Source organism: Enhydra lutris, unplaced genomic scaffold (assembly GCF_002288905.1).
Source record: "Enhydra lutris kenyoni isolate GAN:26980312 unplaced genomic scaffold, ASM228890v2 scaffoldscaffold77, whole genome shotgun sequence".
Lineage (NCBI taxonomy): Eukaryota > Metazoa > Chordata > Mammalia > Carnivora > Mustelidae > Enhydra > Enhydra lutris.
Genome location: NW_019154161.1, coordinates 662,460 through 675,064, shown reverse-complemented (window position 1 = coordinate 675,064; position 12,605 = coordinate 662,460). Strand labels below are relative to the sequence as shown.

Sequence of the window (12,605 nt, the reverse complement as noted above, 5' to 3'; positions counted from 1 at the left end):
GACCTGGGTCCTTTCACCTTACCGATCCCTTGAGACCATTATGGTGGCCCATGAAATGAATGTAATTAAAGTATAACATCAGTGGGTTCCAAACCGCAGGGCGTGTCACCAGTAACAATGCAGCCTCGAGGAACCGCAAGTAATTGAGTAAAAAAATTTATAGGGGCTTCTGGCTAGCTCAGTCCTTATAAGAGGACGTGACTCTTGATCTTGGGGTTGTGAGTTTAAATTCCACATTGGGTGTTGAGAATACTTGGAATATTTTTAAAAAATTATAAGCTGAAGATAATTAGTAGCTCTTTCCACAGATATCCTTGTTCTGTTGATACCTATCTAATGATACCTCATTAGGTTTTAAATAATTTAAATTTTCTGTGGAATTTAACATCTAAGATTGGTTAATCCTCAAAGTAGGCCTACTTCCCCTGTAGTATGAATTTTCTTATTTTAGTCCATTGAGAGAACTGGCTAAACAAATGCTCACTTTCATTACATTTGTAATGTTTCTGTCCAGTATGCATTCTTTGGTATTTCCTGAGGTAAAGACCTTGACCATTTGTATGGTTTCCATCTCATGTGAATTCTTTCATAACCACAACGTTGTACTTTTATTTTTTTTAATCACTAGAAATTTGTCCCTCTTAATCCCATTCACTTATTTTATGTGCCCCCCAAAGCTGTGCATTTTTTATAAAGCTGATCACACTCATTACATTTGTAAGGTTTCTGTCTATAAGAACAGTTATATTCCACAAGGTATAAACTTTGGATAAGCCTTGCCATACATTACATTTGTGTGCTTTCTTTTAGAGATTTATATTATGATGTCAAGTGAGGTGTAAGCCCCTGGTTACAAGTTTTGCCACATACATTAGTTTCATATGCTTCCTCTCCATGATATGGAATCTCTGATGTTGAATAAGGCTTGAACACTTGCTTAATCATTTTATTTGTAAGGTTTCCTTCTATTGTGAGTTCTTTGATGATCCCCAAAGCTTGAGTTTTGAATAAAACCACCGCCACACATACTAGATTTATAATGTTTCTTTTCACTATGTATCTTCTGATGCCTAGTAAGTTTTGCAAACTGGGTAAAAGCTTTGCCACACTCATTACATTTATAAGGTTTCTCTCCAGTGTGGATTTTCTTATGCTGAGTAAGATGTGAACGCTCCGTGAAGGCTTTGCCACACTCATTACATTTATAAGGTTTCTCTCCAGTATGAGTTCTCTCATGACCCCAAAGATGAGAACGTTTAATAAAAGCCTTATCACATTTGTTACATTTATAAGGTTTTTCTCCTGTATGAATTCTCTGATGTTCCATAAGGCTTGAACTTTGGATAAAAGCCTTGTCACACACATCACATTTGTGTGGTTTCTCTCCAGTGTGTATTTTCTGATGCCTGGTAAGGTTTGCAAATTGGGTAAAAGCTTTGCCACACACATTACATTTGTAAGGTTTCTCTCCAGTATGGATTTTTCTATGTTGAGTAAGATTTGAACGCTCAGCAAAGGCTTTGCCACACTCAATACATTTGTAAGGTTTCTCTCCAGTATGAGTTCTCTCATGGCCCCATAGGTGTGACCGTCTGATAAAAGCCTTATCACATTTACTACATTTATAAGGTTTTTCTCCTGTATGAATTCTCTGATGTTCTAGAAGGCTAGAGCTTTGGATAAAAGTTTTGCCACAAACATCACATTTGTGTGGTTTCTCTCCAGGATGTGTATTCTGATGTCTAATGAGGTGTGAGCACTGCTTAAAAGCTTTGCCACACTCCTTACATTTGTAAGGTTTCTCTCCAGTATGGATTTTCTTATGTTGAGTAAGGCTTGAACGTTCAGCAAAGGCTTTGCTGCATTCATTACATTTGTAAGGTTTCTCACCACTATGAATTCTCTCATGACTCCAAAGGTGTGACCGTTGGATAAAAGCCTTACCACATTCATTACATTTGTAAGGTTTCTCTCCAGTATGCATTCTCTGATGATTTGCAAGGTTTGAATTTTGACTACAGACCTTGCCACATATGTCACATTTATATGGTTTCTCTCCTGTATGGATTCTCTGATGTCTAGTGAGGTTTGAACATTGGTTAAAGGCTTTGCCACACTCCTTACATTTGTAAGGTTTCTCTCCAGTATGGATTTTCTTATGTTGAGTAAGATGTGAGCGCTCTGTAAAGGCTTTGCCACACTCATTACATTTGTAAGGTCTCTGTCCTGAATGAATTCTCTCATGACTCATGAGGTTTGAGCTTTTGTTAAAAGCCTTCCCACAGTCATTACATTTGTAAGATTTTCCCCTAGTGTATGCTCTTCTGTATTGTGCAGGTAACAAAGGATATTTTAAAATCTTCCTATATTTATTCCAAATGTTTTTGATACTAGAAGGAGTTCTTTGAAGTGGTGAAACAGAGGAACCATTGTTGAAAGATTTCTCAACTTGATTACATTCATACATTTTTTCCTCAGTCTGAAATCTCTGCAGTTGAGCCAGGTGTGCGTGTAAACATAACCCAGTTCTGTTTTCCAAACAGTCTGTGTACCAGTTTCCAGCAATACTTGTGTTATTTTCCAGTTTTAACAAATGCCTTACAAATGGCTCACCATGCATGAAATATTGGTATGTATGATTTCCTACAGAAGTACTCTGCTTTGGAGGAAACGTAATTGAGGATTTATTAAGCTGTTGATCTTTTCTATGAGTGAGATTTTTGTTATGTGTCAAAGGCACTTCTTTGTAATTTCTTGCATCGTATCTCCACTGACTCTCAAACTCATGCATATTTTCCCAGACTTCCTTGAGATCAAAATCCTTGATGCCTTGGCTTTCATTTCCCTCCAATATCACTAAGCGGTATGATTCTCCTTTATTAATGTCCTCTTTTGGTGATAATTTCTTGATTGCAAATCCAGCAGAAAGGCTTCCTATCAAAGAGAGTTGGAGGGTAATTATTGTATGCTGAATTACATAATTACATTAAAAAGTACTTATCATGAACATAGGAAGTTTCTCAAGCACAGTCTTCAAGCACTATCATAATATACAAACACTATTGTAATATATAATGTTTTTGTTTTCTTTTTATAAATTTTTCCATATTAATATTTTCTCTGATCTTAAGATAAGTTTTCTAAACATACTATTATATACTATACATATTTTTTGGCCATATACCTGGGTACTTGATACTTCATGATTAGGGAGCTGATCTGTATACTGGCTATTCTGTAACTGTACATGAGATCATAACTGAGATTTCTGTCTTCCCTAATTCTTTTTTTTTTTTTAAGATTTTATTTATTTATTTAACAGACAGAGATCACAAGTAGGCTGAGAGGCAGGCAGAGAGAGAGAGGAGGAAGCAGGCTCCCTGCCGAGCAGAGAGCCTGATGCGGGGCTCGATCCCAGGACCCCGGGACCATGACCTGAGGCGAAGGCAGAGGCTTTAACCCACTGAGCCACCCAGGCGCCTCATGTCTTCCCTAATTCTTAATCTTTATAAAAGTATGTTTATCTGAACCCGATATTTCATAATTCAGTGATTCTCAACGTATCTTTCATTTCTTCTACTGTGTGTTCCTTATGGAATGTAAATTCTTTCTTTAGTTCTTGGGAAAGAATTCTTTAGAATTCCAGAGACTATTATTTTGTGTAACTGGTTACTTAACCTGCTAGATTTATCAGTTGTTTAACTGTAATACAGACTTCTTAAAGTACCTTTTTTCTTTCATCATATCCCCACACATTATTACTGAGCACCAGATCACGCTGCTGTACTGAGCAGGCTGTGCTGTGTATGAATGGGGCTCTTTCCTTACGTAGGTAATGCAGTGGGGGGAGGGGCGGGTCCTGTGGAAACTGAGGTGCTCTGGCCTCATAATTAATATACCAGGAGATACCAGTACAGTTGTTTAGATCAATGAAAAGTCTGAGGAGGATTTGGATCTGGGTTCAGAAAAGCAAGAGTGAAGCAAAAGGAGTACCAGGAGAAGTGGGAGTAGTGCTTGTGCTTGCACATCTATGGTAATATGTCCTTTAGAAGGACAGTGTGAACAGCAGAATTTAAAAAGAGAAACAATTTTTGGCAGTGTCACTGTGGTCCATGACAGAGGTCTATGTGCACAGTTGTGGTTAGCAACGTAAGTAGCCAATAACAGGAAAACAGGACAGCAACAGGATGTGTGTCAACAAGGACCAAGTAGGTTAACTGAAATACATAATTTCAAGAGCTTAAGAAATTTTCTGGGAAACACAAATAAGGAATAAGGAAATATTCACACAAATAAGTAATAAGGAACACAAATAAGTAATAAGGAAACCATGGAATGTAAAAAAACTTCATTTCCTTAAGTAAAATTAGATATTTAAATATCATTAATATACCAGGATGTACATGATGAATCTAAACAAGAGTATTAGAATAAAGTATTTGTAGCAAAAAAAAAGTAATGAAAATAAGATTTAAAGTTATTTTCAGAAAACTACGTGTATATATAGCGAAAAAATAATGTATCTTATACAAAAAAGCTAAGGTAAGTCAATCGAATGGTATTTCTGGGACTAAAGCAGTAACTTAAAAGTATGTTCACAAGATATCAAAAACTCAGTTTAAGGAATGTCATATATTTAACTAAGGAAAATGTGTGTTAAAATAATGAGATACATGGGGAGTTTGAGTGGCTCAGTGGGTGAAAGCCTCTGCCTTCGGCTCAGGTCATGATTCCAAGGTCTGGGATCGAGCCCTGCATCAGGCTCTCTGCTTGGCAGGGAGCCTGTGTCTCCCCTCCCTCTGCCTGGCTCTCTGCCTACTTGTGATCTCTCTCTCTCTCTCAAATAAATAAATAAAATCTTAAAAAAAAATACTGAGATACCACTACACAATTACGAATGGCCAAAATCCAGAACACTGTAACACCTAATATACCACTGAGGATGTGGAACAGGAACTCTAGGTCACTGCTGGTAGGAATGCAAAATGGTATCCCCTCTGGAAGACAGCCTGCAGTTTCTTACAGAATTAAATATACTCTTAAATAGGATCCAGCAGTCAAACTTCTTGGTATTTACACAGCTAAGTTGAAAATTTATGTCCACATAAAAACCTGGGACACAAAATAGAAAAATCCTACAATCTGTATGGAACCACAAAAGATCCCAAACGGTGAAAGCATCTTGAGAAGGAAGAACGAAGTTAGAGGCATCATGTTGCCTGATTTCACACTCCTTCATTACAAAGCTGTGGTAATATAAACAATATGGTATTAGCATAAAAACAGACACAGAGATCAACAGAAGAGAACCCAGAAATAAACCCACACATGGTCAATTAATTTACAACAAATGAGACGTGAATATACAATGGGGAAAGGACAGTCTCTTCAATAAACAGTATTGGGAAAACTGGACAGCCACATGCAAAAGAATGGAACTGGGCCACTATCTGATACCATACACAAAAACTAACCCAAAAGAGATTAAAGACTTGAACCTAACACCTGAATCCATAAAACTCCTAGAAGAAAAGATAGAGGGTAATAAGCTCCTTGACACAGGTCTGGGCAATGATTTTTTCACCCTTGATACGAAAAATCAACAAAAGCAAAAATAAGTGGGACTTGCACCAAACTAGAAAATTTCTGCACAGGCAAGGAAACCATCAAAAAAATAAAAAGGTAACCTACTGAATGGGAGAAAATATTAGCAAATCATTTGTCTTATTAGGGGCTAATAATCCAAAATAACAGCAGAAAGCCCCCAAATAACCCAATTTTAAAAATAAGCAAAAGATCTGAATAGATATTTTCCAACAAATACATGAAGATGGCCCACAGGACCAAGAGAAGCAGCTCAAGATCACTCATCATCAGGGAAATGCAAATCAGAGCCACAGTGAGATACCATGTTACGCTCGTCAGAATGGCAGGTATCAAAAAGACAAGAAATAACCAGTGTTGGTGAGGGGATGGAGAATTTGTGCACTGTTGGTGGGAGTCTAAATTGGTGTAGCCAGTATGGAAAACAGTATGGTTGTTCCTAAAAAAATAAAAAATAGAATTACTGTATGATCCACCAATTCCTCTTATTTATCTGAAGAAAACAAAACACGAGTTCAAAAAGATACATGCATTCCGATGTTCGCTGCAGCACTGTTCACAATATCCGTGATATGGAAACAATCTAAGTGTCCACTGATGGGTGAATGGGTAAATACAGTGTTATCCAGTCTAAAAAAAAGAACAGAATCTTGCCATTTGTGATAACATGGATGGACCTTGAGGACATTACGCTAAGTGGAATAAGTCAGCCAAAAAGACCAATATCTTCTATGATCTGTCTTATATGTGGACTCTTAAACAACAACAACCCTCTGAGATACAGAGTATACTGACGGTGGCCAGAGGCAGGAGGCTGACAGGATAGTAGCAGAAATGGGTGAAGGGGATTAAAAGGTTTAGGAGAAAAAAAGAAAAAAGATGAGTGCCTGGCTGGCTCAGCTGGCAGAGCATGCGACTCTTTATCTTAGGGTTGTTGAGTTTGAGCCCCACGGTGGGTGTAGCAAACACTTAAAAACAAAAATTAAAAATCGGGGCGCCTGGTGGCTTAGTGGGTTAAAGCCTCTGCCTTCGGCTCAGGTCATGATCTCAGGGTCCTGGGATCAAGCCCCGCATCGGGCTCTCTGCTCAGCAGAGAGCCTTCTTCCTCCTCTCTCTCTGCCTGCCTCTATGCCTACTTGTGATCTCCGTCTGTCAAATAAATAAAATCTTAACAACAACAAAAAACAGACTTGCTGCTGGGATGCCTGAGTGGCTCGGTATGTTGTGTCTGACTCTTGGTTTCGGTTCAGGTCATAACCTTAGGGTCGTGAGATTAAGCCCCCTGTCAGGCTCTGTGCCGGGTGGAGAGTCTGCTTAAGATTCTCTTCCCTTCCCTCCCTCCCTCCCCCACCACTCCCGGCAGCACACACATGCTCGCTCCCTCTCTTTCAAAAAAAACAAAACAAACCAAAAACAAAGCAAAACAAACTGCTGCTGCACTTTGAGTTTTTAAACGAAAAACAAAAAGATATCAATATGGTGCTTTCCATATACCCGGAATGTAGTAAACATTTGAGCAATGATACAGGTTTCTCCTACAGAAAGGCTAACTAGAAATCTCAGTAAGCTGTGCTGTATCTAAACTATATCTAATTTTAGATTTTCACTTTTTGGAATTATCCACATCGTGACTTCCAACTAATGAATGCAAAGGGGCCAGACCCTAAAAAGCCAGGATGGCCTGGGAAAGAGAGAGATTTTAGCTGTACTTTATTAGACAGACAATACTAGGAAAGGGTTCAACTAAGACACCATCATCTTCTCAGAGGGTTAATGGGAGGTGGCTTCCTTGTAGAATGAAGTGACTCTGTGTCCTCTAGACCAACATTGTCAGTAGTGAAACATTTCTGTTTTGATCAGAATAGGTAATATAATCTTATATATTGAAATTTACTTTTGTAAACAGGAAGAGAAATGTTGAAACGGGAAAAATGTGGCCAGTAAAGAGCAGCAGTGGCCGGGGGGAGGGGGGCAAGGGGAGCATTGTGGGTGTTGTGACCCACATGCATATTGTGTGAACACCGTTCTCGGAGGCTACAGGCGGAAATGACCTGAGTTGAAACAAAAGCGCTCCCAAATATGCCTAAGTGCCTTTTATCCTGGCAAGTTAAGATTTGAGAAATTTTTAGCATATAACCTCAAGTCCTCCCAGTCATGAAAATCCATTTTCAGAATGTTATTGCAGACACTATAGGAAACTAGTTTACAAACAAAATTTCAATAAAGATTATCCTCTCCTTCAGCCTTTAAAACTCAGCCTTCAACAAAGTCAAAAGAGAACCCTCAGAATGGGAGAAAATATTTGCCAATCATATATCTGATAAGGTACTTGCATCTAGAATATATAAAGAACTCTTTAGACTCAACAACAAAAATACAATCTAATTTTTAAATGGACAAAGTATCTGAACAGACATTTCAAAAACCAGAGAAAGATGGCCAATAAGCACACAAAAAGATGTCTTAGTCATTAGGGAAATGCAAATCAAAACCGGGGTAAGATACAACTCCACATCCCTAGGATGGCTATAATCAAGGAAACAGATTACAAGTGTTGGTAAGGATGTGGAGAACCTGGAATGTTCATACATCCCTCGTGGGAATGTAAGATGGGGCAACTGCTTTGGAAAATAGTCTGATGGCTCTCCAAAAGATTAAAGAAAACTACTGTATGGCCCAGCAGTTCCACTCCCAGCTATATGCTGAAGAGAAATGAAAACTGTTATATCCCCATAAAAACTTGTGCAAAACTGTTTACAGCAGCATTACTCATAACAGCCATAAGGCAGAAACAACACAAATGGCCAGCGACGCACAGACGGATAAACAAGATGTGGGATTCGTGCATGGAATATTACGTGGCGACAAAAAGGAATGAAGTTCTACAAAAACCAAAAAGGGCTATAAAAGTCAAACAACACACCAAAAACCCCTGCATATGAATGTTCATAGCAGCTTTATCTGTAATTGCCCAAACCTGAAAGCCACCAAGGTGCCTCTCAGTAGACGAATGGAGAAATAACCTGTAGCCCATTCAGACAACGGAAATACTATTCAGCGATAAAAAGAAAGGAGCTGTCAAGCCAGGAAAAGACATGGAGGAAACGTAAACGCACGACAATCTGAAAAGGCTATATATCCCGTTTGATTCCAACTTAATGACATGCTGGGAAAGGCAAAACTATGGATACAGTGAAGAGATCCATGTTTGCATGCGCCAAGAGGGAGGGTGAGAGGACTCTCTTATTGCTGGCTCAAAGGAGATGATCATATTATGTCTGATCTACACTGTCACCACCCTCGGGAAGCGCTGTTAAACTGCACAAAAGCTAGGACAACTAGAGGCCCAGATCACTCAGGATCTCCTGATACCTTCCCTCTCGGTGTCCTGGGACATGCTGACATTCTACCTGGTGGCTTCAAGAAGCACTTCTTTATGCAGCAGGAGGATACCACAGGATACTAATCTATGTTCCTCTTCAAGAATTTTGTTACCTGGTAAACTCCTCCATGGCGGAGTCCACTGTGAAGCTGTTACCTAAATGTGGGTTATCACAGCAGGAAAAGAGGATGAAACTTTAGACCCTTGGAATTATTTTTCAAAGGCAAGTTTCAGAGGCAAAATCTTAGAGGAGAAGAGGGAGAAAAATACAATATATGGGAGTAAAATAAGAGGGTCAAATTTTGTGGGGTTCCTGAAAGGGGCTGTGTGCTCTATCCAGACTGCAGGGTGAATGTCCGAATGACCGGGCTATACCCCCACATGGCAGTGAGGATCAGAGAGGATCTCAGTATCCAGTCTTTATATTACTGCTGGGCTACCATCTCAGAAAGACCCTCCCCATTTCTTTTTAAACATGAATGGCAAAATGAGAACTAAAGAAATGGGTGAGGGGCCTGAACAGGCAGAGAGGGCTTGACACAGCTCCACGAAGTCTCATGGAGCCCCAGATACAACGGAAAGGCAGCCATTCTGTTTGTCGGCTGAGATGTTCTCCCAAGGATATAAAATTGTTAATGGAAACTGAATAGGCTTTAGGGTCAGCACTACGGAGGCCTCAGCTCTGATCTGTATGGATTGAGAACCAAGAGAAATCAAGGGGAAAGACTCCTCAGGGACAGCCATCTTGGTCCCTCTCAAACAATGGCACCAATATGGTCAGAGGGGCCAGGGCCGAGTGTTACAGGTCATGACAATGGGAGCGCAGAGGATTTCCTTTGAGAGTTCATAAGAAACTTTTATTTTCCCATAGATCTTCCCCAAACAGTATTTAACAGAGCAGCTTACTCTGCCCATCTGAGCTCTTACGTGTGTTCCCATCTTAATACATTCCCACATGTCTGCATTTCCCATTTGAACTTCACTTTCCACAGTCCACGGCTCTTCCCCTTGTTCCAAAATGGATATATTCAGCTCAAGAGACTTCAAATTATAAAGAAAAAAGAACCTGATATGCTTTGCTCTTCCAGAACATATTCCTGGCTCTTCGTTCAGTGGAGAACAGAGGGTGTTCATTAGACATGGGTGTAGAAAGTATTTAAAAAACTAGTCAACGGACTGCCTTCTCCTGAATGCTTTGGGGTTATTTTACATGTGCAGGTATCTAGCTTTCTTCCAAGAACTACTGAATCAAAAGCACGAGAGTAAGACCACAGAATCGGGTATGTTTTAAAAATTCACTGTAAGGTTTTCTGAAAACTAACGTTCTGCAACTACCTAATGAAGCACGAACGTGGAACTTCTGAAGAGAAGGGACAGTAGAGTCCACTTGACATTACGAAGCCTTTCCATTCTCTATCAAAACAGCTTTCGTCACTCCGTTAAGAACAGGGATTGAAACTCATACAGTCAAGTCAGGGCCTCTCAAGAAAAAATGCAAAGACATACAAAATGAACTACCAACTTCTGGAGGGAAACTCTCCTCACCCAGGGAGACCAGGTTCCGGTAGTTCTCCACCATCACGTCCCTGTACAAGGCCCTCTGGGCAGGGTCCAGGCACTCCCACTCCTCCCGAGAGAATTCGATGGCCACATCCCTGAAGGTCAGGTGTCCCTGAAATGAAAACACATCTCACCAAGCGGACAGGTAGAGTGTTCTGATTCTGACACAAAGTAAAAGCAGCAGAGATGTATAAAGGTGACATCACTCGGGTGAGTATTCCGACCGATCTGTGTAAGATAATTCTGAGCAAGTTATAGTTCTCTGATTTTCTTAAATGAAACAACATAAAATTAGCTGTTTTAAAGTACCATTTGGTGGCATTTAGTATATTCATAGTGTTGAACAAACGTCACCTCAGTTGAGATAAAAAACATTTTTATCGTTCCCAATGGAAACTCTTTACCCATTACGCAGGTGCTTCCTATTGGCCCTTTCTTCTCCAGTCGCTGGCAACCATTAATGCTTTGTCTCTATGGATTTACCTAGTTTGGGTTTTTCATATTTGTAAATGGAATGGTATAAAGTGTGACTTTTCTGCATCTGGCTTCTTTTACTTGGAATAATGTTCAGGTTCGTGCATAATGTTGTATGTATCAGTACATTGCTTTTTTATGGCTGAATATTATTCCATCATAGGACTAGACTATATTCACTGTCTACTGATGGACCTTTGGTCATCACCTTTGGCTAATGTTAATATAATGTTGCTGTGAACTTTCAAGTACAAGTAGGTGTCTGGATACCTGTTTTCGGTTCTTTTGGTTATATACCTAGGAATGGAATTCCTGGGTCGCATGGTTTAATTTTTCAAGAATCTGCCTTGCTTTTTCCAACAGCAACTTCTACATTTTAACAGAATGTGTCATGATTCTAATTTCTCCACATCTTTACCAACATTTTTGTGTTACTGTACTCATCCTAGTGGGTGTGAAATGGTATCTCATTGTGGTTTTGACTCTGCATTTCACTAATGACTGATTTCACTGAACCTCTCTTCAGTGGCCTGTTTCAGCTGTTTATCTGCTATGGAGAAGTGTCTATTAAAATCCTCTGACCATTTCTTAAATTGGGTTCTTTTTATTTGGGTTGTTGAGTTGTAGAAGTTCTTCATATAGTCTAGGTTCTAGACCCTTACGAGATACATGATTTGCGAATTATTTCCTCTCATTTGGTAGGTTATGTTTCACATATGAGATCATGTCCTTTAATGCACAAACATTAATTTTGATGATGACCAATTTATCTTTCTCTCTTTTGTTTTTGGTATCATGTATTAGATCCACTGCCAACCCCAAGGTCATGAAGCTTCACCTCTGTTTTCATCCAGGAGTTTTAAAGTTTTAGCTCTTACAGAGTCTTTGATTAATTCTAAATTATTTATATGGTACAAGGTAGTTTCACTTTATTCTTTCTCACATGGATATCCAGCTGTGCCAGCACCACTTAATATTCTTTTTCCACGGAGTGTTTTTGGCACCCCTGTAAAAAAGGAATTGACTACAGATGTATGGGTTTATTTGCAGATGCTCAGTTCTGTCACTTTGATCCGTATTTTTAGCCTCTGCTGGAGTTACACTTTTGATTACTCAAGATTTGTAGAATGGGGGCGCCTGGGTGGCTCAGTGGGTTAAGCCTCTGCCTTCAGCTCAGGTCATGATCTCAGGGTCCTGGGATCGAGCCCCGCATTGTGCTCTCTGCTTAGCAGGGAGTCTGTTTCTCCACCCCACCACCCCCCACCTGCCTCTTTGCCTACTTGTAATCTCGCTATCAAATAAATAAATAAAAACTTAAAAAAAAAAAAAAAGACAACTTGTTAAAAAAAAAAAAGATTTGTAGTATGGTTTGATGTTGGGAATTCTAGGTCTTCCAACTTTGTTCTTTCTCATGTTAATTTTGGTTATTTGGGGTCCTTTCCAAATCGACTGAGTTTTAGAATCAGGTTTCAGATTTGTGCTTTTAAAAAAGGCTGTTGAGATTTTGCTGGGTATTGCATTACTCTTCATCTAACTTTGGGGAGGACTGCCATTTTAATGTCTTCTAATCCACAAACACAGGCTA

At 39.4% G+C, this 12,605-nt stretch overlaps 1 protein-coding gene across 1 annotated transcript in view; it reads right to left on the bottom strand.

The window, feature by feature from the left end:
• Positions 1 to 902: 902 nt before the first annotated feature.
• LOC111160768 (zinc finger protein 729-like) overlaps positions 903 to 12,605 on the bottom strand; it is a 411,473-nt gene continuing 399,770 nt past the window's right edge. The window contains 1 exon segment of the mRNA XM_022524112.1: positions 903 to 2,321. Coding sequence (XP_022379820.1) covers positions 947 to 2,321 — 1,375 coding nt within the window. The 3' untranslated portion in view covers positions 903 to 946.